Below are 27,031 nucleotides of genomic sequence, written 5' to 3' on the forward strand. Positions count from 1 at the left end.
AGGCAGGCAGAGAGAGAGAGGAGGAAGCAGGCTCCCCGCTGAGCAGAGAGCTCAATGCAGGGCTGGATCCCAGGACCCTGAGATGATGACCTGAGCCGAAGGCAGAGGCTCAACGCACTGGGCCACCCAGGCAACCCCCCCTTTTTTTTTAACCCATTTTAAAAAAATAGACTTTATTTTTAGAACAGTTTTAGATTCACAGCAATATCAAGGAGAAAGTTTGCGTATACTTTGTGCTCCCACGGATGCACAGTTCCCTGACTACCATATCCTACATCAGAGTATAGTACATTTTTTTAAACTGTTAAAGCTACATTGAACAACATCATCGCCCAAGGTCCATGGTTTACTTCGGGGTTCATCCTCAGTGTTGTACAGTCTCTGTGGTTTTGACAGTTGTTTAATGACATGTAGTCATCATTATAATATCATGCAGAATAGTTTCACTGCCCTAAAAATAATCCCTCCTGCTAACCCCTGAAAACCACTTACCTCTTTATTGACTCTTTAGTTTTGCCTTTTCTGAATTTCCTGGGATTTTTGCGAATTAAATTTTCCCAAATTAAATCGTATAGTATGTAGCCTTTTCAAGTTGTTTTCTTCCATTAGTAATAATACATTTAAGGTTCCTACATGTCATTTCATGGCGTGATCATTTATGGCTTCTTAGAGTTGAATAATATTCCATTGTCTGGATGTATCACAGTTTATCCATTCACCTACTGAAGGTACATACATATTTATTGGGTTCTGTTGATATTATGTTGAGTGTTTTTACATCTATGTTCATAAGAAATATTGGCCTGTAGTTTTATTTTCTTGTTCATCTATGTGGTTTTGGTATTTAGGGTAGTCTTAGTCCCTTATAGGTACCATTGGATAAGTTATATCCTCATAGGATAAGTTAGGAAGTATTCCCTCTGCTTCTGTCTTCTAGAAGAGGTTGTAAAATGTTGATATAATTCCTTAAATGTTTGGTAGAATTCACCAGTGAATCCATCTGGAGCTGATGCTTTCAGTTTTCAAAGGTTGTTTACTATTGATTAATAGATGATCTGAATAGGCTTGTATTGATTTCTCCTTGTTTGAGATTTGGCACATTGTGGCTTCCAAGGTACTGGCCTATTTTATCTAGCTCATCAAATTTGCAGGCATAGAGCTGTTCATATTCCTCTGTTATCTTTTTAATGTCAGTGGGATTTGTAGTTGAGTTGTAATGTCAGTTTTTCATTTCTAGTGTTAGTAATGTCTGTCTTTGTTCTTAGTTAGCTGGCTAGAGGTTTATGAATCACTCCTCGCCCCCAGAGAATTAGTATTTGGTCATAACATTTTCCCCTTTTGATTCCCTATTTTCAACTTTGTGTTTGCTGTTCTAATTCTTATTGTTTCTTCTCCTTCCTTTGGATTTAATTTTAATCTAATTTCTTAAGCTTAGATTTTTTATTTTAGATCTTTCTTCTTCTTAGTTTATGCATCTAATACTATTTTCCCTCTAAGCATTGCTTTCACTCTCAGTACCTGAGTACTTTGATTTAGTTCAAAATAGTTTTTCATTTCTCTTGAGATTTCTTCTCTGACCTCTATGTTATTTAGAAGTATGCTGCTGGGTGTTATATTCAACTAATGATGTACTATAAGTTGGCTCTTTAAATTTAAATGAAAAATAAATTAAAAAATAAAAGCACACACACAAAATAAAAGTATGTTGTTTAAGTATTTTGATATTTTCCAGCCAATTTTCTGTTACTGATTTATTTAATTTTATTGTCATCTGAAAACCTATACTTTGTGATTTCTATTCTTATAACTTTGTTGAGGTATTTTATGGCCCAGAATGTGGTCTGTCTTATTGAATATTTCATGTGAGCTTGACAGTAATGTATATTCTTCTGTTATTTGGTGAATTTGATGTCAGTTATATTAAATTGCTTGATGATGCTGTTGAGTTCAGTTATGCCCTTACTGATTTTTCTGCCTGTTGGAACCAATATTCAACATTTCTGATAGAAATGTAGTAAATAAAATGCAGTATAATTTAATAGCTTTCACTAAATTTACTCAAGATGTCTGTTTTCTTCTCTTTGGTAACATCAAATCCCTTTAATATCTATTTGTCCTATGTTGAAGTCTCCTCCTATAATAGTAAATTTCTTTGTATTTCCTTGAGGTTTTAACACTTTGTCTCATATATTATGATGCTTTGTTATTAGGTTCATATGCTTTAAGGACTGTTATGTCTTCACAAGAATTGACTCCTTTATCAATTTTTAATGCCCTTCTTCATTTGAAATAATTCTCCTTGCTCTGAAGATTGCTCTGCTGGAAATTAATGTAGCTATGTTAGTTTTGATTGGTGTTATAGCAAAGTATATCTTTCTCTACTTTTAATCATTTATGTGTCCTTTAAGTGTTTTTTTTTTTTTTTGTAGACAGAATATAATTGAGTATTGGTTTTGATATATGGACAATCTGGTTTTTAATTGGTGTATTTAGACCATAGACTTTTACAGTGATTGGTGATACAGTTAGATTAATAACTGCCATATTTGTGTTCTAATTGTTGCTCTAATTCTTTGTTCCTCTTTTTGTTTATGGTCTTTTTCTGCGTTCTGTGGGTTTAGTTAAGTATATGATTCCATTATCTCTCCTTCCTTAGCAGATCAGTTATAGTTCACTTTTTATTTTTATTTTTTTAGTGTTTGCCCTAGAGTTTGCAGTATAAATCTACTTTCAGATAAACACTTCACAGTTATAGATTTACAGGTAGTACAATAACCATATAATAACAAGTATTCCCAATTCCTCCCTTCTATCCATTCCATGTCATTACTGTAATTCATTCCATTAGTATTTTGTTGCTATTATTATTTGAATAGACTGTTATCTGTTATGTCAATTAAGAAAAAAAGAAAAACATTCGGGTGCACGTGCCCCTTTGGATCACTACGTTTGTATCTTTAGGGTAAATACCCAATAGTGCAATTGCTGGGTCATAGGGCAGTTCTATTTTCAACATTTTGAGGAACCTCCATGCTGTTTTCCAGAGTGGCTGCAGCAATGTCCACAATAGCCAAACTATGGAAAGAACCTAGATGTCCATCAACAGATGAATGGATCAAGAAGATGTGGTATATATACACAATGGAATACTATGCAGCCATCAAAAGAAATGAAATCTTGCCATTTGCGACAACATGGATGGAACTAGAGCGTATCATGCTTAGCAAAATAAGTCAAGCAGAGAAAGACAACTATTATATGATCTCCCTGATATGAGGAAGTGGTGATGCAACATGGGGGCTTAAGTGGGTACGAGAAGAATAAATGAAACAAGATGGGATTGGGAGGGAGACAAACCATAAGTGACTCTTAATCTCACAAAACAAACTGAGGGTTGCTGGAGGGAGGTGGTTTGGGAGAAGGGGGTGGGATTATGGACATTGGGGAGGGTATGTGCTTTGGTGAGTGCTGTGAAGTATGTAAACCTGGTGATTCACAGACCTGTACCCCTGGGGATAAAAATATATGTTTATTAAAAAAAAAAAAGAAAAGCTTTTATCTTCTCTTATTACGTTTTTGATATTCTTTATCTACATGAGTTTTTGTTCTGTAGGAGTTACCTTCTTTTTGAATAATTTCTTTTGACATTTCTTGCAAGGCAGATCTATAGACCATGAATTCCCTCAATTTTGTTTGTCTGAGAGGGTCTTTGTTTCTTTTAAAGTGTAATTTCTCAAGATACAGAATTTTGGATTGGTGGATTTTCCCCCCTTAATACTGTATATATCACTCCACTGTCTTATTTCTTATATTGTTTCTGAGGAGAAATTGCTTATAATTCTTATATTTGTACTTCTGTAAGTACGGTGTTTCCCCCACTCTCCCGGCTTCTTTCAAGATTTTTTATTTTCTATACTTTATATCGACTATACTTAGATGTAGTTTTTTGTTTTTTGCAGGGGGCGGGGCAGGGTTGTTGCATTTCTTCCTTGATCTGTGGTTTGCTGTCTGACATTAATTTGGGGAAAATTCTCAGATGTTATTGCTTCAAATGTTTCTTACTTTCATTTTCTTCCCCTTCTGGTATTCATGTTATGCATATGTTATACTTTTTTAGTTGTCCCACAGTTCTTGGATATTTCATTCTATTTTTTTCAGCCTTTGGTCTTTTTGATTTTCAATTTTGGAAGTTTCTGTTGACATATACCTTAGCTTAGAGGTCCTTATCAGTTTGCAGCCTGCTAATGATCCCATCAAAGACTTTCTTCATTTCTCTTAGAGTATTTTTTATCATGAGCATTAAAAACAAAAAAAAAGTTTTTTAGAAGTTCTGTCTTTTTAGTTATGTTACTCACATATATTGTCTGCTTTTCCTCCATTAGACTCCCTTAGCATGTTAATTAGCATGTATTGCTGGTCTGATCAACATTTTTGTTAAATATGAGTAGTTTTGATGCTTCCCTTTTCTCTTCAAACTTTTTTTTTGCCATGAAGTTTGCCTTGTAAATTTTTTTTGAACCAGGCATGATGTCCTGGGAAAAGAAACTGCAATAAAAAGACCTTTAGTAATGTGGTGGTATGGTATGGGGAGAGGGGAAGTGTTCTGTAGTCTTCTGATTAGTTCTCAGTCTTTTAGTGAACCTGTGCCTATGGCCTGTAAACTTTAAACCTGTTTCTCAATCCCTGCCCCCCATCTTTAGGTGGGACAGAATGGATAGAGGGGTTTAAAGGTGAATATTTCCCTTTGCTCATGTTAAAGGCTTGAGGGAGCTGGAGCTGGATATTTCCTTTTCCCTAGGTTACTTGGGCTCTGCTGTCATAGAATAGTTTGTCTTGAAGGCAGGCCTTGTAAAGAACAGAATGTTCTGGTGTATTTCAAAATGATCACTTTTCACATATTCCCTGCTTAGAAGCACAAAGGGATTTTTCACTGATCTTTACTGTGAGAACGTGAGAGGCATAAAACTCACAAAAGTGTATACATGCAACCCAAAGCCCAAACACTCCCCCCCCCCAGGAGTTTTTAACTTTTATATTTGTCTTCTCTGAGACTTCAGGAATTCCTCAATTACAGTTTAGGTTTTTTTACCTTGGTATTTTTTTTGTGATAGTTTCTGCTGTGGCTCTGGTATTTTATGATTTTCTGTATCTGCCCATCTGTGTCCAATTTGGAGAGCAGAAATTACTCTGCGACCTCCGTAGTGGGGGATCTAAAAGAGTTGTTGATGTTCAGATTGCTCAGTTTGTTTACACACATAACATGGAGGGTAAATAACATGCTGAGTCAACCAGGAAATCAAAGAGGAAATGAAAAAATACATGGAAATAAATGAAAATGAAAGCACAATCATCCAAAATCTTTAGGATTCAGTGAAAGCTGTTCTGAGAGGGAAGTTTGTAGCAGTGCAGGACTACCTGAAGAAACAAGAAAAATGCCAAATAAACAACCTAGCCTTACCCCTAAAAGAGGTAGGGGGAAAATAAAAGAACAAAGCCAGTAGAAGGAAAGAAATAATCTAGCACAAAAAGAAATAAAATAGAGACTTCAAAAAGCAACAACAACAACAACCAAGAAAGATTAATGAAACTAATAGCTGGCTTTTTGAAGAGAGCAACAAAATTGATAACCCTTTAGCCAGACTCATGAAGAAAAAAGAATAATCAAATAAATGAAATCATAAATGAAGGAAGAGAAATAACAACTGACACCTCAAAAATGTAAAAGATTATAAGAGAATATTGTGAAAAATGGTATGCCAACAAAATTGGACAACCCGTAAGAAATAATTAAATTTCTAGAAACATACAACCTACCCAAACTGGAACAGGAAGAAAAACAAAAACAAAAACTGAACAGAATGATTATTAGCAATGAAATTAAATCAGTAATCAGAAACTCCCGACAAATAAAAACACAGGATCAGATGGCTTCACAGGTGAATTCTACAAAAGATTTAAAGAGTTAATACTTATCATTTTCAGAGTATTTTTTAAAACTAGAAGAGGAGAGAAGGCTTCCAAATTCATGCTATGAAGTCGACATTACCCTGATAACCAAAACAAAATAAAGGCACTACAAAGAAAGAAAAATAACAGGCCAATATCTCTGAATGAACATCGATGCAAAAATTCCTCAACAAGAAGATATTAGCAAACTGAATCCAACAATACATTTTAAAAAATCATTTACCATGATGAAGTGAGATTTATTTCAGGGATGCAAGAAGGGTTTGTATGGGTTATTATTCACAAATCAATTACTGTGACATACCACATTAATAAGAGAATGGTGGAAACCATCTGATTATCTCAATAGATGCAGAAAAAGCATTTGGCAAAGTACAACATCCATTCATGATACAAACATTGAACGAACTAGGTCTAGAGGGATCATACCTCAACATAATAAAAGCAGTATATGAAAAACTCATACCTAACCTCTTACTCAATGGTGAAAACCAAAGTTTTTCCTCTAAGACCAGGAATAAGACAGGAATGTCCATTCTCACTACTTTTATTCAAAAAGACATCTAAATTGGTAAGAAAGAGGTAAAGCTGTCACTCTCTGCAGATGGCATGGTGTACTGTATGTAAAAAACCCTAAAGACTCCACTAAAGAAACTCCAAGAACTGATAAATTCAGTCAGTTTTAGGATACAAGATTAATATACAGAAACCTGTTATATTTGTATACACAATAATGAAGTAGTAGAAAGATAAAGAATACAGTCACACTTTAAATTACACCAAAAATAATAAAATACTTAGGAATAAATTCAACCAAGGAAGGGAAAGACTTCTACTTTGAAAACCATAAAACACTGATGAAAGAAATTTAAAAGTTACCCAAACAAATGTAAAGATACTTCTTGTTTATGGATTGGAAGAACAAAAATTTTTCAAATGTCCATACTACCAAAAGTAATCTAGAGATTTAATGCAATCCTTTTCAAAATACCAACATTTTTCACAGACCAGAACAAATAATCTTGTAATTTGTATGGAGCCACAAAATTCTCCAAATAGCCAAAGCAGTCTTGAGAAAAAACAGCAAAGCTGGAGATATCCCAGTTCCAGATTTCAAGATATACTGCAAAGCTGTAGTAATAAAAAACTGTGCTATTGGCACTAAAATAGATGTATAGATAATGGAACAAAATAGAGAGTCCAGAAAGAAACCCATGCTTATATGGTCAATGTGCAATAAGAGAGGCAAGAATCGAAGATGGGGAGAAGACAGTCTCTTCAACAGATGGTGCTGGGAAAACTGGACAGCTACATGCAAAAGAATAAAGCTGGGCCACTGTCTGAAAACATACACAAAATTTAAATGGATTAAAGATCTAAATGTGAGACTCAAAACCATAAAATTCCTAAAAGAAAACACAGGCACTAATTTCTTTGAAATCAATTGTAGAAACAGTTTTCTAGATGTCTCCTAAGGGAAGGGAAACAAAAGTAAAAATAAACGATTGGGACTGTATCAGAATAAAAAGCTTTTGCATAGCAAAGGAAATTATGAACAAAACAAGGCAACCCACTGAATGGGACTTCTCCCATCTATTTACAAATAAATATTTAAATAAATATTCATATACTTACAAATGAATATATTTGTAAATGATATATCCAACGGGGGTTCATATCCAAAATATATAAAGGACTTAGATCAATACTATAAAAAAACAAACAATCTGATTAGAACATGAGGCAAAGGACCTGAATAGACATTTTTCCAAAGAAGACCTCCAGATGGCCAGCAGACACATGAACAACATCGCTAATTATCAGGATAATGCAAATCAAAACCACAATGAGAGATCACCTTAATAATCTGTCAGAATGGCTAGAATCAAAGAGACAAGAAATAACAAGTGTTAGTGAGGATGTGAAGAAAAAGGAACCCTTGTGCACTGTTGGTGGGAATGCAGATTGGTGCAGCCACTATGGAAAATAGTGTGGAAACTTCTCAAAAAATTAAAAATGAACTACTTTATGATCCAGGAATCACACTGCTGGATAATTTGCCCAAGGAAAACAAAACCACTAATTCACAAAAAAAAATTTATATATCCCTATGTTTATTGCAGCATTATTTATAGTAGCCAAGATAAGGAAGCAAATCAAGTGTCCATTGACTGAAGAGTGGATAAAGAAGGTAAAGATAAAGAAGATATTGAGATAAAGATAAAGAAGATATTAAAAAAATTATATATAGTATATATATACACACATACATACATGCAGTGGAATATTATTCAGCAATAAAAAAGAATGTAGATGGACCTAAAGGGAAAAATGCTAAGTGAAATAAGGCAGACAGAAACATAAATACTATATGATTTCACTCATATGTGGAATTTGAAAAACAAAACAAATGAATAAGAGACAAAATAGACAAATATAGAGAACAAACTGGTGGATGCCAGGAGGCAGGTGAGGTGGGTAGGAAATAGATGAAGGGGATTGAGAGTATACTTATACTGATGAACACGGAGTAATATTTAGGACTGTTGAATTAAAAAAAAAATTCAACAGTAAAGATAGACTGAAATACATTGCATGTAAGAATCTTTGCAGGCACTTGGGATCTTAAATATAGATGGTCTTTGAGATATGGTGTGCCACCCTTGTTAAATTCAGAGAATTATATGAGTCCCAGATTTGATAACAAAATCCAGAAAACTATTTAGGGTAAAACAAATTTGTCTCAATTTATAAAGGTAATGAGTGTTTTTTAGGTTAGGCTTTTAGTCCTATTTTTTTTTTTTCTTTATAGTGATGGTAGTACAGGAGTAAAATAATTTAAAATTTGTGTTTATTTTGGCTACATATCACTGAAATAGTGATACTTTAAGGATTATTAAAATTTGACAATAGTTAGAATAAAATATCTAATGTGTTTGATGGAATTTATAAACCCATTTCATGATGTATTCAGAATACTGAAGGGGAAGAATCTACAGCCAAGAATACTCTATCCATCAAGACTATCATTCAAGGGCACCTGGGTGGCTCAGGGGGTTAAGCCTCTGCCTTCGGCTCTGGTCATGATCTCAGGGTCCTGGGATTGAGTCTCGCATTGGGCTCTCTGCTCAGCAGGGAGCCTGCTTCCTCCTCTCTTGCTCTGTCTGCCTCTCTGCCTCCTTGTGATCTCTGTCTGTCAAATAAATAAAATTTTAAAAGAAAAAGATTATCATTCAAGATACCATTTTACCTTTAAGTGGGAAGAGTTTCCCAGACAAAAGTGAAGATTCATGACCCCCCTAAACCAGCCCTGCAAGAAATATTACAAGGTACTCTTAAGTGCAAAAGAGAGACCAAAAGTGAGAGAGGACAAGAAAGGATGGGGGGAATTCTTAGTAATCAAGGTAATGAGGGCTGCATAAATCCTGATTCACTCAACATAATTTCCAAAAATAATCCACACAGAAAAGCATGAAGAACAAATACAATTGTATGAAACCTACAACTTTGGTGCAACTAGAAAGCAAATGATGTCCAAATTTGTTTTAGCTTTAGGGAAATATTACCAACTTACAGTGTGCTATTTTTTCTTTAACTTCTGCAGGTCTTTCACATGAGCAAGCATACTTAAGGAAAAACAGTGTGAAAGGGAGAAGAGACTTTGTGAATATCTAAAGTTGATTTGAAATCATTACTAAAAAAAGGAAGTCTATTCTAATAAGTACAAAAATTCTGAAAAATACTACTTGTAGGTCAAACAGACCAGCGGTAAAGGACTTAAAATTTATGTGATATTTAAGGAAGTGGTCTTGGGAGGGTAACTGTTTGGGGGCTTTTATAAAGGAAGACAGAGGTAATCATTTGGAAAATGTTTTTTGAATGGAAAAGAAGGGAAGAGATAATGAAATCCTTCAAGATAAATTAAAAAAAAAAGTACAAAAAAAGATATTGAATGATATCAGAACTCCTCTCCCTCCTGCTGCTCCCTTAAAAAAAAGCTTCCATTAAAGAGACCATACTGAATGATCCATCCTCCCACTGCCAGTACTTTCCATTGCAATTCATTGAGGCCAGTAATTTTCATGTATACAATCTACTATAAAGAAGAAAACAGATGATTTATAGCTGTTCAGGTGATGAAGTTGTTGTCCCCAAACAATGGAAAAGTGGAAAAAAACCTGTAAAATGATAACTCCAAGCTGAAACCATTCTCCATAAATAAGTGTTTAGAAATGTGACAGATGAAAAAAATCATTATTCAGAATTTGGAAATACTAAGAATAGATTTCAATTTTTTCCAAAGGTATAGATGAAACAAAGTGATTAAATTGCATAAAGAAAAATAAAAAGATAGCATTATATCAAAACAAAGATTAAATTACACAGTGACCACAGAAGACTAGATTCAAGTGAAATCTTAAAAAGATTACTGAAGGAAAGCAGGAGATAACTAAGTGAATGAAAATGAGATAAGATTGTTCAGGGGGTTAGGGAGAAGGTGTTTGAAAAGGGAGGTAGATTAGAAAGGTCCAGCTTACATATAATTCCTTGGAGCATCTCACTGTGCCTGCAAGTTCAGAGAATATTGGGAACATGTCAGATGGACACAGAAGATAGCATAGTGGATCTCTCATTGGTAAAGTCAAAAACAATTTAAACATCAAAAGAAAAAAGGTAATGATTATAATGCATTGAATAATGGACATTAATGCGTAAATGCATACATGGAGGAAAAGCAAACTGTCTTATAAAATGCAATTAGTAGTAAATGTAGATATAATGTATTATGAAATTAGAAAATCCCTATTTGACAACCACCATAGTAATTTTTAGGCAAGAATCGTGAATGGATTAATGGATCAGTTAAACTTTGATAAATAGGATATTTACATAGAAATTTTATCAAATACTTACTAATTACAAGGGGGAAAATAGTAACTTTATAAGGGAAAAATCTTGACAGACTCTATCTTAACCAAGTTAACATTACCAGTTGGGACAAATAGATGTCATGTGGATTTTCATGAGAGAGATTGTGGACAGAACATCACTTCTAAGTTGTTCCTGCCAAAAATATAGTCTAAAGGTAATCAGAAAGAAACATTAGACAAAGTCAAATTGAGAGATATATGACAATATAAATATAGCCTGTATTCTGCACAAGTACGAAGGTCCTGAAAGACAAAGACTGAGGAAATATTTCAGATTAAAGAGGTTGCAGTTTTCAGAAAGCAACAGCTAATTCTGGATTGGATCCTGCACTAGCAGGGGGAAAAAGGAAATTAGGAATAATTGAGAAATTTGAATAAGGTTTGTAGATTATAGTGCTATATCCTTGTTTTCTGATTTTGATAATTGTGTTTTTCTTTGTTTTTAAGAAAATATTTAGGGGCAAAGGGACCGTATAACCTCTACTTTAGTTTGTCCAAAGGAGTCAGGAAAAAAAGTGTGTGTGTGTGTGTGTGTGTGTGTGTGTGTGTGTCTTTTATTTAGGGAAGGCAGTCATGGTAAAATGTTAACAGTTGGGGAGTTTGGTTGAAGATAAATGAAAATTGTGGAATATAAAGTTAATTTTATGTTACTAATTTCATATAAGCTGCTAGCAGTAAACCAGTGTTTTAGACTAAATGCTATAGATAAAATGAAAAAAGACTTTATTTATGAAAGTTGAAAGCGAAATATTAATATTTCTAGTTTTCAAAGTTATGTCTTTGGGGTCATCCTTGAAATATAAGTGTGTTCTTGTACACATTTTTCTAATTACTGGGGAAAGCTCTTTTAGACCTGTAGTTGAAAGACCCACGGATCCCCTTACCCAAGAATTCAACACTGCCACAGGATGCAAACAGCAAGAGGTTCTTTATTGTAGCGCGGGCGCCTGCCTGTGGTCAGCAGCTCCTGCTAGCTGAGCACACCAGGCTGGGGTGGTGCAGGATTTTTATAGACAGGTACATACAAGTCCCAGATGGGACGGGGCCGATTGGCTGACAATTTGAACATTTGAAAAAGGGCATACTTGGTGTTAGTGGATTGGCTTTAAAAGACCCCCGCGCGCGAAGAAAAACGTGGGAAGGGGAAACAAAGAGGGGAAGTTAGACCTTATTACTCAGCAGAAAGACATCCTGTCTATGTGACTATGCGGCCCCCTGCCTATGTGGTCAGGTATCAGGCCATATTTTATGAGAAGGCTATTTGCAGGGAATGCCATATCTTGCTAAGAAACAGTTATTATGAAACTACCAGCTATCATTGTGTTGGGGGAGCCAAGCGGTTACAGAAAGGCAAAAGAGCAGTTAATTCATTGACACTTTGGGGAAAGGGTCTTTCATAGTAAGTTGGAGGAATAGAGAGGACATTGTTATAAATCGAGTCCCTTCCTCTACTAACTCCTTCTTTCACCTTGAACTTCTTATTGCTAACTTAGAAGAAATATTTTTGAATAAGTATTTTTGGAAAGGATAATAGGGACTGGCATACTCTTTTTACTGATAGTGAACTATAGTTTGTTGTTGTTATTTTACTGATAGTGAACTATAGTTTTTTTCTTTTGTTTTGTTTTAAGATTTTCTTTATTTGAGAGAAAGAGATAGAACACGAGCAGGGGGAGAGGCAAAGGTTGAAGCAGACTCCTGGCTGAGCAGGGAGCCTGATGTGGGGCTTGATCCCAGGATCCTGGGATCAAGACCTAAGCCAAAGGCAGATTGAGACACACAGGCACCCCTATAGTTTTTATTTTAACAAATTTTCTCTAATCATGCTTAATGGATATTGTGAAGCCGCATTACTTGTCTCAATTTTCATGCTTTTTCATAGCTCACTTAATTTGCAAGCCTTAATTTAGAGTAAGAATTATTCTTGGAATAAATACTTTGTTGATTGTCATTTTCTTTCTCTTCTTCAGTATTAGAAGTATGGGAAAACATTTCTGACTAAACCTTTGCTAAACTCAGAATTTTAGTACAGCAGGTACATCTAGGTGCATCTCAAAACATAACTGATTTCAAGTTCAGTGTTTTAATAAGGGTATTCTTATATTCATTATATTCTTAAAGTGGTATGATACAAGGCCAGGATTCTAAGAAACAGTGTCACAATCATTAATGAAAGCTTAAAACTCTCTAATGACAAATATTATGTAAACAAAGTTGATATATTAGTGGGAAATTTGGGAAAGTATTTGTAAAACATAGTTAATATAGCTAAGGAGCTTTTACTTAGATAAGTAAAAAAAAAAAAAAAATCACAAAGTATGAAATGGCCAAAAGATGGGCAATATAGAGAAAGCAAATCCCAAATGACAACAAATATAAGAAAAATATATCTAACAATTACTAGTTAGGAAATGCATATTAAAGAAATGAGATTTTTATTTTACATCTATCATACTAACAAAACAGTTGTAACATTTATATGAAAAAATTATGAAAGAGTCCATTAGTATACCATTTGACATAGAGGCATATCCACAAGGTGTGGTTGAATGACTAAAATAAAGAGTATTGATAGAGTCCCTGTTTTATCAAATGCTGACAAAATCCCTTATTATGTATACATGTATATATGAATATGGTTATATGATCTTGCATAAAAATGTGGAATGAAAAGTACTAAGTGAAAAACACTGGTTAAGGGGTTTATTTTGGCTCAGGGGAAAGTAGGGAGGCAAGTATAAAACACTATTTCCATATATATATGCACTTATATAAAATATATATTTGTGTATTTATATTGTAAGGATTTTTTTAAGATTAATTAATAATAGATTTACTTTCACAAGGTGAGGAAAGGAACCATTAGGCACATGTAGTGTTAAGAGTGTTCCACAAGGAGGGAAAATAGAAAAGTTCCCAGGGAGGAAAGTAGCTGGTGGTTAAGGAAGACACACACACATGCACATAAGCACACACACAGACACATGAATGAGGCTTACTGGATGTAAAGGAGAGTGATGGGAAATAACTTCAGAGAGATAGTTTGAAGCCAGATAATTTATTTTGTTTACTTAATGAGTTTGGATATTACTTCCAGTGCAGAAAAAAAGCTCTAAACTTCTACTTAAATAATGGGATGTATGTTTTAAAAATATCACTTGGGTTATCCAAAGGATATGAGCATAGTCATTTGAAGGGCACATGCATGTCAGTGAGGGAAGAAAGGACCTGAGAATAGACTGTAACAAAGGGGTGAGGTAAGTGGACTGCAGGACTGGATGCAGGTTAAAGAATTTCTGGAGAGAGGATACAAAGCAGGAGAGCTAGATAGGAGGCAAAGTGGAATACAAGAAATTGAGATTTTGGAGGTGATGTTGATGAAGTTCTAGAACCTAGATGAGGTTCGGTGGGCTGAGGTCTGGTGCCGATGACCAAGAAAGAATTCTTGAGACATCTTTGGTGCAGAATGGTGGTTTATTAAAGCACAGGACAGGACCTGTGGGCAGGAAGAGCTGCTGCCCTGGGTTGTGGGGATGGCAGGTTATATAGCCTGCGGTTGGGGGAAGGTGATGGGGAGGAAGGTTTCAATGGAGTTTTCATATGCTAAGGAGGGCCTATAAGGTGCCAGGATGTCCCAGGCCTACCTGAGGCCTTGCCCTGGCGACTTGATCAATGTTGTCTTTAGACCAGCCATTAACATTAAGATAGTTGGGAGACTTTTTGGTGGGGTGTCACAATCCTGCTCTCAATCATCTTTGTTAGTGAGATTTAGGACTTTTGGAAGCCAAGGGAGACTCCTGTCTAGCAGGATTGTGAGCTCTGCAAATTAACCATTTACTTATTGTTCATGCAGTCAGGGCTGCCTGAGGGATGCTACACATATACTGAGCGGGAGCAGATGGAGAGGGGGGTGCAAGGCACCAGCTTTTGCTTTGTCTTCAGCCAGCCTCATGCTCCCTCATCAATGTGATTATTGGTGGTGGCAGAGTTAAAGGTGTGACAGTAGGAGTGGGTGTTTAACATAGAGTGGATGTGGATCATTTGGAGGTTGGGGATGTTTTTGCAACGATTTTTTTTTTTTAAACTGGGATACTGAAATCACCAGTTATACAAGTAGGGCTGGAAAGGGAAGTACCAGGTGAAAGATATCAGTACATGAGGGGGTCACATGGTGCCCTTCAAGAGGACAGTTATTGAGTGGTTTAAGTTTCATGGTGTGAGCTTTAAAATACCTGGGGCTTTTGAAGGGGAAGGAAGGAAAAATAACTTGTAAGATAGAATACGGAGCAAAAAGGACTTACTTATCTTTCCCGCTCTTGAGCATAGTAGATGTAATATTTAAAATAGACCAACAAATATTGGTCTCTGTTTGAGAGGACTTCAGGTGACAGGTTTCAGTTGGAAACTGGAAGAATATTCAAAGAAAAATTTGAGGACACTGGGGAATTTGTTGACCCTAGACTGTGAATTTTACACTGGATGATAAGGGCCCAGTGGTCAACTGTGTCCTCTTGTTTTTTGCGTTCTGCAGCAGACTGGCAGCCAGGGATAAAGGAAAACTTCTTCAGGAGAGTGCTTTCTGAGGAATTAGAAGTTAAACGTGGAACACTAGTCTTGCGGCAGATGGGGGAGTAAGAGGCTCATGTGGAACGTGAGGCTACCAACCTTTTTCAGCTGTGGAATCTGACTCAGGATTAAAAGAGGCCTCATCTTTAGATAGCCTGTATTCAAGTACTGCTAATGCTTTTACTAAAAATATACCTTTTTTTTCTTTGATCGTCTAGGTTACTTTTACAAAGAGGAAGTTTGGATTAATGAAGAAAGCCTATGAACTTAGTGTGCTCTGTGACTGTGAAATAGCATTCATCATTTTCAACAGCTCTAACAAACTGTTTCAGTATGCCAGCACTGACATGGACAAAGTTCTTCTCAAGTATACAGAGTATAATGAACCTCATGAAAGCAGAACCAACTCGGATATTGTTGAGGTAACACATATATCTAGTAATGCCTGAATTGCAGACATGATTATTTCTTTCCTTTAGTAACTTTTAACTGTCAGATTGCTTCACATCCACATTTCAAATCTGTTGTATATATATATAAAATACATAAAAATATTTAAAAACATATATTTTATTATATATATATATATAATTTATTTTTTTCTCCAAATCATTTCCTGGGATGATCTGATTATTGTATAATAATGTATATATATTTTTTATCCAAATCATTTGTTACAAGGATCTGATTATTGCTCTGTCATGACCCACTTAGGCTATATACATATCCTGTTTATTGAGACAAAATTAGGCTATTGTACTGTGTAGAGCAGTATAATACAGCATTTTATCTATGATTATTTTGTATGCATTTTAAAGTTAATATTATAAGAATCTATATCACTTGGGATAGTATGAAGTTACACTGTTAATATGCTTTAATCATTTCGTTGCATCAGTGACTACCCACAATTTTAAACACTAATGAAATGGAAGAAAATGACAAAAATAATACTTCTATTTTGTGAATATTATTTTTGTTGTGGGGTGGGGAGAGATTCTTCACCTTTTTTTCCCCTCCTTATCTGTTGTCCTTCAGTATTTCTAATAATTCTGCCAACCTAATTAAAGTGAAAATAAAAGGAATTTTTTGGAATTATTTCCATCTTACTCAGAAATAGGTTTTAAAGCAAAACCTTCAAAAAGGAGAATCTGTATGCCTTCCCCTATAATTCTTTTCTGCTGTAAAATATTTTTATAAAAGATAATTTTCCATTTATATTTCTAATGACATTTTAAATTAGCTTAATACTTTTGTCTTTTTTGTTTACATTTAGAGATTCTGTTTCATTTTTATTCAAAAAGGAAATTTTTTCCCCTACTACTTCAAAAGTTACATACTTTGGCTTAGTTTTTATATTAGAAGACTATTTCAGTAAATTAGGGATTTCCTTGTGAAAATACTAAAACCGTGTGAAACGATGCGGAATTAACCACAAAGGAAGAAATGAAATCCTAATGTAGATTTTATATGAGTAATTAAAATTAAGATAAAGATTCTTTAACTATTGTAGTGTACAGGAAGCTAATTTACCTGCCTCCACTGATGAAATGCATTTTAAATTTCCTCTATACCCTATCACTCTGCTGCAACCATTCATTTTTGGACAGTAATTGATTTAGTTTGTTACTGCGGGGGAAAAAAAATCTGCTACTTATAGTTAAAAAAAACCTCTGTTACTTTTTAGCAGTTAATCAGTTGTTTGCAGTGAGAAGTAAAAGCATCTTCTATTACAGCTACAACTCATCTCTGTTGCTTGTTCCCCACAGTTTTATTTAAATGGCTCTTTGCTATGAACATCCCCTGAAATGTGTATGAATTGTTCGATTTTGCTTTTGTGGTTCACTTCAGTTAAACAACATGGTTACGTAGCCAAACCCCTTAATGCAGTTGTGATTGTATCAATTTTAAGTTACTTTATATTAGCATTTAAGGTATATCTTAATCACTTATGTGCGGTATAAATTAGACCCTTTCCCTATTAAACCATAATTCACTTTGAATTATGATTTTGTAAATTATGAGATCATTATTCAGGTAATCTTTTATCAGAGACTTCATAACTGGATTCCCTTGAAATGGAGAATATCCCTGGTGCGTTTAATTTAAAATGACATCTTATTTTAAAAATCTTTGTATCTTATCAAACGCTCCACTGCCTAAGTCAAAGAAATAGAGTTGACTTTAATAATGCCAACAAATAGATAGTTCAAGCTAGTTTCATTGTAGAAGGCAACCACCTCCTTAACCCTAACTACTCTGCTCTTTCATTGCAGCAGTAGTTGTTCTTGGCCCCTGGAAGTTGAGGGTACTTCGCACAGCCTAAAGTTTACTTCCTTAGAGAATATGAAGAATATAGTCTGATTTAATCCTCACAGAATTTTCAAACTACCTCAGTCTTCATCTCTGTTGTGGTCAGCAATCAAAGTGTAAGAGAGTAAATCCCAAACATTTTTTAGCAGTCTCCTATATTACAGTTTACTTTAGTGTGAAGGGAAACTTCGCAGGTCAATTATCAATTGGGAGTTGAATGTTTTCTTTTTAAGTGAATTTCTTAGATACAAGTGAACATGAATATTATGTGGAGTTCTGAATTATATAAATACAGTGGGTAGAAGACATATTGGCTTATAAGGGATAAATTTGTTGGTAGGATAAATTATAAGGCTGAATTTACTTTGTATGTGAAGCTGACTGAATTAACCTTCATTATAAAATGATGGTGGTTATCCTAGATACTCTTTCTTCCACATATAAAGGTAATGGAACTGCAGCCTCACTAGTGGTGTGCATGTGTCTGAGTTCCTTTTATCAGTGGTGGTGATGGCTTATACTAAGGGAGCTATGAAGATTATTGTGAACCAAACTAAGATTATAGAATAAGAGTAATGACAGATACATATAGAACTTCCTATGGGCCAGGCATTTCCAAGTGCTTTACAAATATCTCATTTAAAGATACTGTTAGAATACCATTGTAAGTATTTTTTTCATATAGTGTTTCATATAGTTTCCTTTCAAACAGTTGTAGTCATTGGAAGCACATTTTTGTCCATTTAACAGAAATATTCAAGGGGTTCCTGTGTGCCATGGAGTCTGCAGAGTGATGTTATTTAGTGATTTCTGACTCAGGCGCCAAGACTATTCTTTCTACACATAGTTTTGTAAACCAGTGAGATACACTTGTACCAACTGAAGATTTTTTATCTGTGAACGTCTAACAAATTGGTGTAATGTTCTGGGTGGCTGAAAAGCCATCTCCTGTGACTGAGTTCATCAGCTACAGTAAATGGAAGCATAAGTGACTCACTTTAGAGTGTTTTCTAATGCAATACGGTTGTCAGTGAGACTAACTGAAAACTTTGAGAACAACCTTCATAAGGCCTCTAACATGAATTCATTTATTTCCTATTGCATGTAAGGTGATGAAGTTCCAGAACCTAAGTCAGGTTCGGTGGGGTGAGGTTCGGAGCTGACGACTAAGGAAAGAATTCTTAAGACATCTTTGGTGCAAAATGGTGGTTTATTAAAGCACGGGGACAGGACCCGTGGGCAGGAAGAGCTGCTGCCCCGGGTTGTGAGGAGTGGCTGGTTATATACACAGGAGTTGGGTTGGTGAGGACAAAGGGGTGTTCAGAAGGGCTATTGGGGCAAAGAATACTATCAGGATATTGAAGGCTTAGTTGCTATCAAGTAAAGACAATTGGGAGTCTCCTGGTGGAATGTTACATTCCTGCTATCAAGCATCCCTGTTAATGAGATTTAGGTCTAGAAGAAATTTAACTTTATTTACTTTTCCTTCTACCTCTGCCTCCTTCGGTTTTTTATGGAGGGGAGGGTGATCTTAGGGATTGAGGAACTGTGTTCTGTGTCTTTGGAAATTGAGAAATTGATAAGGTAACTTCTTTGTTGTAAATCTCAAGGACATTTGCAAACCAAGGGAGACTCCTGCCTTGCAGGACTGTGATCTCTGCAAGTTAACTATTTATCGTTTTGGGCAGTCAGGGGTGCCTGAGGAATGCTACACATATGGAGGGGAGCGGGTGAAGAGGGGGTGCAAGGCGCCAGCTTTTGCTTTGTCCTCAGCCAGCCTCCTGCTCTCTCATCAAGTTACTCTTTAAGATCAGTAGGATTTTACTTTCTCCCATATTGCTAAAAAGCTATACCTGCAAGGATGTACGTGTATTAGGCCTATGGAACTAGATCTAGTATGTTTTTTGGGAACACAGTGAAAAAAATATATTAAAAGTAGTTGGTATTTAAATATTATGATGATAAACAGATAAAAAGAAAGATGTGGTTCTCACATTTTATCTATCTTTTGACTTTAACCTCAAATTTAAGAAACCCATATACAGAATGGTGTTCTATCTTTGCTGTCCCTTGTTTCACATTACTTATATTTTGAAACTAGTTTCTTAAAATTTTAACAATTATAATTGATAAAAAATAATTTCTCTATGGCTTTTAAAAAAAATCAACAGCATTTCCATATTTTAAATTGCATTTAGATATTTTAAAGTCTGTAATGTCTTGTAGGATGTAAATACCCCCTACATTCAGAAAGCTTAAATAAATGAAAATGGAAACTTACACATTAGTCAATTAGATAGTGTCATTAAGATAAACTTTATAAGAGACTTCATAACTGGATTTCTTTATAATGGAGAGTATTGCTGCAGTGTTAATGGGATCTTATTTGAAAATGCTTATACACTGCTTTTTAGGAGCTTATTCCTTTAAAAAATGAGTTTTACTATATTTACTATATTTCATTAGGAGACATTCTGTAAAGAATGTCATCAGAAATATGCATTGTACCTCTCCATGTTATTAAGCATTGATAACAAAAATATGTGGCTTTTTGTTTGGTAATTTAGTTGAAATGTACAAAGGCAATGTTATAATCCCCAATCTTTCTCTTTTCAATAAATTAAGATTTAAAAGCTTATTAACTGTAGTGTGCAATTTGATAAGAACATTGGATTTGTCTTAGAGTATTAGAGAAACTAGCAATGAAAATCAGTTGGTTACCGTTATTAATACACGTGTGTGTACATTGTGTTTACACTAAACAAAAGCCTAGGGCCAATAAAGCATTTCTGTATCAAAATAAAAATGATGCTAAAGCCACAAAGCGAGGATTTTAGCAGCTGCTAGTAAATGCCTGAGAATAGTTTTGTATCTACTTTTCTCTTTGCTTCGCTTTGCAGGAATATTTGAAATATGATATATTCCAGTATATAAATATTTTAAAAATAGTTATGACTTGGTGATATTGGAGAATATTCAGCAAATAGCTTATGTGGTGATTCTGATCACTGTGCTGTTATTTAAGAATGTAAGAGACCATGGCCATTTACCTCTTTAGTTAGTATCTTGTAAACTGTTCCCAGATAGAGGTATCTTCCTCATGACAGGAATACTGTAGTACTTAAAAGAAAAATTTCTCTTGTACTATCTTATTTGATCTTCATATCCAAGGTATGCTTTTTCAGAAGTGGGGATTGAGACTCCATTTGCCCAGAGTCATTTAGCAATTTAACAGCAGAAATAGGATTTGAATCTGGCATTGACATTATAGCCTCCCTTTGCTCCCCAGTTTATTGAATCCATTGGAGCTTTGGAATATTTCGCCATAAATGGATGAAGGTTTTTTTATATAAGTCAGTGATGTATACATAACATGTAGCAACCATGAATGAGTTTTCCTCAAAAATAACAGAAAATGAGTGGGGATAATTGTAGTAAGAATAGTAGATAACTTTTATCTAGTTGCTAATTTAGCCTGGTACCTTCTGGGGCTTTTACTTATTTCATCTGATTGAACCCTCTTACTGTCCTTATCTCACAGATGAGGAATTTGAGACACAGTGATAAAATAGGATGACAATAATTCGGATTCTAAAGAAAGAGAAAATCTGCTTTTTCAGAGTCTTACTCATTCCTCCGACTTTCAGATCACAAAGAATTTAGAAATTACCAATATCTTTAAAAAGAGGAAGATAGGGAATCAATATAAGGTGCATCTACCAATTATTAAATAAAAAGAGCTGGTAGTGAAAGTTGACCATGGCAGGGATACATTATTTGAAAATCCGTGGCTCTCAGAGTATAGTACCTTGACCACCAGGAGCAGCATCATAAGAGAACTTTTAGAGATCTGAGGCTACTGAAGCAGAAACGCTGAGGGGAGGTCTGAGCAATCTTGTATGAACTCGAATTAACTTGTCCTAAGTGGTGTGAGCCCAAAAGCTTCAAGGTAACATGCAGTCCCTGGGCAGTGGTTATCCAGCTTCTTAAACATTTTTATTCCCAAGAATATCCCTGAAATCATTTTAAGCAATGAGCAAGAACAAAGTGTAACTTGTAAGACCTTCTAAGGAAGCAATCCAAAATAGCATGCCAATTTCGGTGTGAATTACAAACTAGGGGACACGTTTCCAGTGGGTTACCTTCTAACGGGTTACTTTCAATTCACTTCTGCATGGTTATAAGTGCTTCTTTGAATGTATATAGAGGGCCTGGTGCGGATGTGTGGGCCATGGATTACAGTTCCTCAGTTGAACAAAACAGAAAGATAAAAATGATTTTTGTCTCCTGAGATCATCTAGTACTGACCTTATAGAATCAGAAGCATCATTATACTTCGGTTTCCTGACAGTATTACAATGTTCTCAGAGAATCTTTCTGAGCCAATACTTTTTTTTTTTTCTCCCCATGTTACAGATGAGGAATGGAACAGACAGGGAGTGTTTAAGAGGCTTGCCTAATGTTTTACAGCGCTGCAGTGGAGCGGCAGGGAAAGGGGAAAAATAATGAGACAACTGAAGACAAGACAAAGCTTCCCTCCACCTCCAGCCCCCTGCCCTGCTCTTTTATTCCTAACAGAGCCTGATGCAGCAGGATGGTGATTCACAGGGCGAGGCACGAAATCCTCATGGCCCTCCTCCTCTTCTCACTTGTCCTGCACCATCACCTCACACAGCAGTCACCATAGCTCTCGCAATTTCAGTTTGACACTTTTTATTTTTACTATGTATTTGAATATTATTATTTATCATACAATTATTGGTTCTCACGTATGTGCTTTTTAAGGAACTGTGCATCTCTGCTTGTGATTTTTATTTTCTTGAGGTCAGATTTTTCTCCCATCGAAGATTGATGTTGCTGATATATGAACAGAAGTTCATGTGGGAAAGGGATGAGGGATCACTTTATAATACAGCTTACATTTCTCTACTGCATTTCTTGTGTTCATCGATGAATACCTATGTATCTTTTTCATGTCTCTTTGGGTCACAGATTGAGTGTTTTAGTAGTTAGCATCAGTAAGTTGTTCTTTTTCCTCTGAAGTTCTTTGCTACATTAGCCACATTTTTGGCCAGTGAGAAAAAGGGTACAGAGGATTGGGGGAGTCATCAGAGCAAACTTCCTCTCGAGGTAACACCATCATCTTAGTTCTTTAAAGGACAGGGTTGGAGAGCAAAAAGGGTAGAAGAACGGTGTTCTAGCTCAAAGGGGCAGCTTATGTGAAAATTGGGAAATGAAACCTAGCACAGTTATTTTATGGAGTTAAAGTCAGCCAAGCATAGCTGTAGTAGTATAGTGTGAAGAGTGGAAATGGCCAAGATCTGGAAAGGAAACCAGATCCCAGGGAGGTGTATAAGGCCCTTGACTTTCTCCTGAAGGCTTGGGTAGCTATTGAAAGAGCTGTGTCTAAGTTTTATGGACTCTCTTCTCTTTCCAAGCAGTACCTTGTGTTCAAATCACACTGTAATTTTGTTTGTTTGTTTGTTTGTTTTTGAAAGGGGTTGAAAAGGGAGGAGGAAAAGGGTAAAAATGTTGACTATAGTGCATTATTTTTACATTTTTAATTTATTGTACTGATACTTACCATACCATGTGCAAGGCATTGTGCCAGACACTGGGAATAAGTGGCCATATCTCCGCCATTTTCCTAAAAGCTATTTTATTATCTTTCTACAGAAGTTCTTTTGTTAGATACATTTCAGTATAGATTCAAGACACTTAGAATCTCAAGGTTTTGATGTTTTCCATCAAAGAGTAATCATTCAGCATATAAATACTATCTTACTATTAGAGTTATAAGCTTATTTAGTGCAAAAGATGCAGGGTACTTACCATGTTTAAGGATGTTCTGTGTGTGCCTTTAGAGTGAGAGATCGATAGAGTGTAAGTGATATTTCTCTTATAAAGTTGTAGCAAGTGCAGACATGCAGGTTTTTTTTTTAAAAAAAAAGGCCATTGAAACACATAGCTCTTCTTAAAATTAAGGAGACAATTTGTATAGTTTTTATATTTATTCTGATGTTATTTTTGTAGCTCAGCTTTGAGAGAAGCTCTAGAGATCTAGAGTCTAAAGAAAGGTATCTTTGGTTTTTTTTTTAAGATTTTCTTTGTTTATTTGAGAGAGAGAGAGAGAGAGAATGTGTGCATAAGCAGGGGGAGCAGCAAAGGGAGAAGGAGAGAAGCAGGCTTCCCGCTGAGTAGGGAGCCTGATGCAGGGCTTGATCCCAGGACCCCAGGATCGTGACCTAAGCCAAAAGCAGACACAACCAACTGAGCTGACCAGGGACCCTGAGAGATATCTTCTTATCATAGATTAGTCATAATCCTACTTTTTAAATTTACAATTACACATTCAGTGCTTGACCGAATAAATCCTTCCAAATGGTAGTATGAACTTCCCTTATTTTGGAAAAGTAAGCATACCTTATAATTTTGTAGGTTTTGTTTGGTGTGTTGATTTGTGAATCAAATCAATTTTGGATATGTGCTTTGATACTTGTGTGTCCTAGGGATATTCTGTGAAGAATCTTATTGTATGTGTAGGCACACTGATATTTGATTTTATTTCTTACTCAAAGAATAGTTCCTAAAATTTTGATTTTAATTGATGGGCAGTAAAAGATCAGAAGTACGCTTTTAAGATTGTTTTTGAAATGTTAATGATTCTTGCAACTTGTTATGTAAACTACAAGTCTGAGTCTTAGAGAATAAACCAAAGCTTGAATTCATATTGGAATTTACCTCTTGTAATTTGACAGGGAGTATTGTTCAGTGCTGCTTTGTTTTTAAAGAAATTTTCATTCCATATAACTGCTTTGTTATTTTGTGGTAATTTCTGGGCTTGAGTTGTTATTTCCAAAGTCTCTTGAAAATCTCAAAAAGCTTATGTTCTGCAAAAAACCCTTAGAAATAGTAACTAGTATTTGTAAAGGAATTTTTAAAAAATCAGTTTGCTTTTTCATGCTACCAGTGGTCTTATAGGATTGTTCCATTGTATGGTATAATTAAAATATTTTTAGTGCTATTTTCCATATGTGTTATAGTTGGATTAAGTTTTTAAAAATTGTTCTGTTAGTTTGAGGTATAAAAAAATCTATCAGTTATGTTCTGTACAACAACAGAAAGGAAGGGTTTTAGATGAAGATTTAGGCATTTTGTGAAAGGTGGTAATAATTCTCAAATTCTGTTATTTGAGACTTCACTGATTAGGATCTAAAGTAAGTTTCTATATTTAGTATTTATAATTAGCATTTCTTTGCTATACTGATCTGTTATTTATTGAATGTATATGGTACCTATTTAATAGGAACAGAAAGTAGAATTAAAGTTCTAAATCCTGGGGCGCCTAGGTGGCTCAGTGGGTTAAAGCCTCTGCCTTCAGCTTGGATCATGAGCATAGAGCCCTGGGATTGAGCCCCACATCAGGCTCTCTGCTCAGTGGGGAGCCTGCTTCCTCCTCTCTCTCTGCCTGCCTCTCTGCCTACTTGTGATCTCTCCCTATCAAATAGATAAATAAATCTTTAAAAAAAAAGTTCTAAATCTTGTGGGTATTCAGTATCAATTAAAATAATATATGCATAAGCATTTTTTAAAAAAGATTTTTTTATTTTTAAGTAATCTCTACATGCAGCATGGGGCTCATACTCACAAGCCCAAGATCAAGAGTTGTATGCTCTACCGACTAACTCAGCCAGGCACCCCATGAAAGCATTTTGAAAACTCTTTTGTATTAGGTTGTTTCTGATTACAAGCAACAAAGACCTGACTGAAACTCACCTTTAAAATAAGGGTACTTGTTGGGGCGCCTGGGTGGCTCAGTGGGTTAAAGCCTCTGCCTTTGGCTCAGGTCATGATTCCAGGGTCCTAGGATTGAGCCCCACATCGGGCTCTGTGCTCAGCAGGGAGCCTGCTTTCTCCTCTCTCTGTCTGCCTCTCTTCCTGCTCGTGTCTGTCAAATAAATACATTTATTAGCAAAGTCTTTGCTAAAGAACATCAATATTCTTCCCACTGGATTCCCAAGATCTTTTAAAAATCTTTTTAGAAAATTAAAAAATAAATAAAATAGGGGTACTTGTTACATCACATAACAAAAAATGCAGCAGTGTGGTAGAGATTAGGCTCTGCTCTGTTGAAGTAGGCTCCAGGTTTCTGCCTTCTCTCAGGCATCAGCTTTGTCCTTATGCTGGCTGGTGCATATTGACAGTAGCAGCTCCCGATCTTACCTCTGCACATGGCATCATCTATAGCAGCATTACCCAATAGAACTTCTTGTGGTGATGGAAATGTTCTCTATTTGTGCTGTCCAGTAGTGGTAGCCATTAGTCATATGTAGCTGTTGAGCACTTGAAATAGAAATAGTGCCATTGAGAAACTGTATTTTTAACTTGTCTACCATATTGTTAAGCACCAATATAAAGCATCAGAGATCTGTTGTGTCCTAGAGTTTTCACCAAATGTCCTGAAATTAACTCTATTATGCTGGCTTGGATAACATGCTTCCACACTCCTCCCTGCAGTACACTAATCATGGTAGCGAGGAGAAAATGGAAAGTGCTGATTGGCTTATTCTTGCTAGATACTCCACCTCTGAGAGGTACTATGAAGCTACATTGATCCAGAAAGTTTCTATTTGCATAGATGGGGATAGACCTGTAGCTCAGTGGAACAGGGCACAGAGCTCAGAAACAGACCCATACATTCATGGTCAGTGGACGTTTGACAAAAGTGCTAAGGTTAATCAATGAGAAAAGGAAAGTCTTTTCAATAAATGGTGCTAGAAAAGCTGGATATACATAAAGAAAAAATAAATCTTAATATTACTACACATCATACACATGTCTGTGGAGTAAAGAGTTTGTATGGGTGAATAATAAAGGTGAGGAACAGACAGACTGGGTGTAGCTGATACAGTGCCTTGACTATCAGGCTGTGGTGTTTGACCTTTGTCTTACAGGCAGTGGGCAGCCTTTAGAGGTGTTTAAAAGTTTAGGTAGTCAAATAATTGTTACAAGAATACTAATCTGGCAGCAGATTACCAGCATTTTAAAGAGGTTTATAGCTTTTAAAAATAGACTACAGATCTCATCTTTTAATTATGATAGTCTTTAGTAATGTTGAGATTTTATGAAGAAGAATGCTGTTCCACTTAGTTTGAATGAGGAATGGTGATTAAAATGGTGGTTTAGACTGTGTCCTAAAGATTATGGAATATTGACATGTCATGCTTTTTCTTAATTGATCTATAAAAAAATTG

General features: G+C 35.4%; 1 protein-coding gene across 1 annotated transcript in view; it reads left to right on the plus strand.

Annotated features, from left to right (window-relative positions):
- Nucleotides 1-27,031, plus strand: part of LOC309867507 (myocyte-specific enhancer factor 2A-like) — a gene marked incomplete at its 5' end in the record, with an annotated part of 92,026 nt that overhangs the window by 20,884 nt on the left and 44,111 nt on the right. The window contains 1 exon segment of the mRNA XM_082736424.1: nucleotides 15,683-15,886. Coding sequence (XP_082592550.1) covers nucleotides 15,683-15,886 — 204 coding nt within the window.

The sequence above is a fragment of the Mustela nivalis genome (genome assembly GCF_964662115.1).
Source record: "Mustela nivalis genome assembly, chromosome: 6".
Classification (NCBI taxonomy): domain Eukaryota; kingdom Metazoa; phylum Chordata; class Mammalia; order Carnivora; family Mustelidae; genus Mustela; species Mustela nivalis.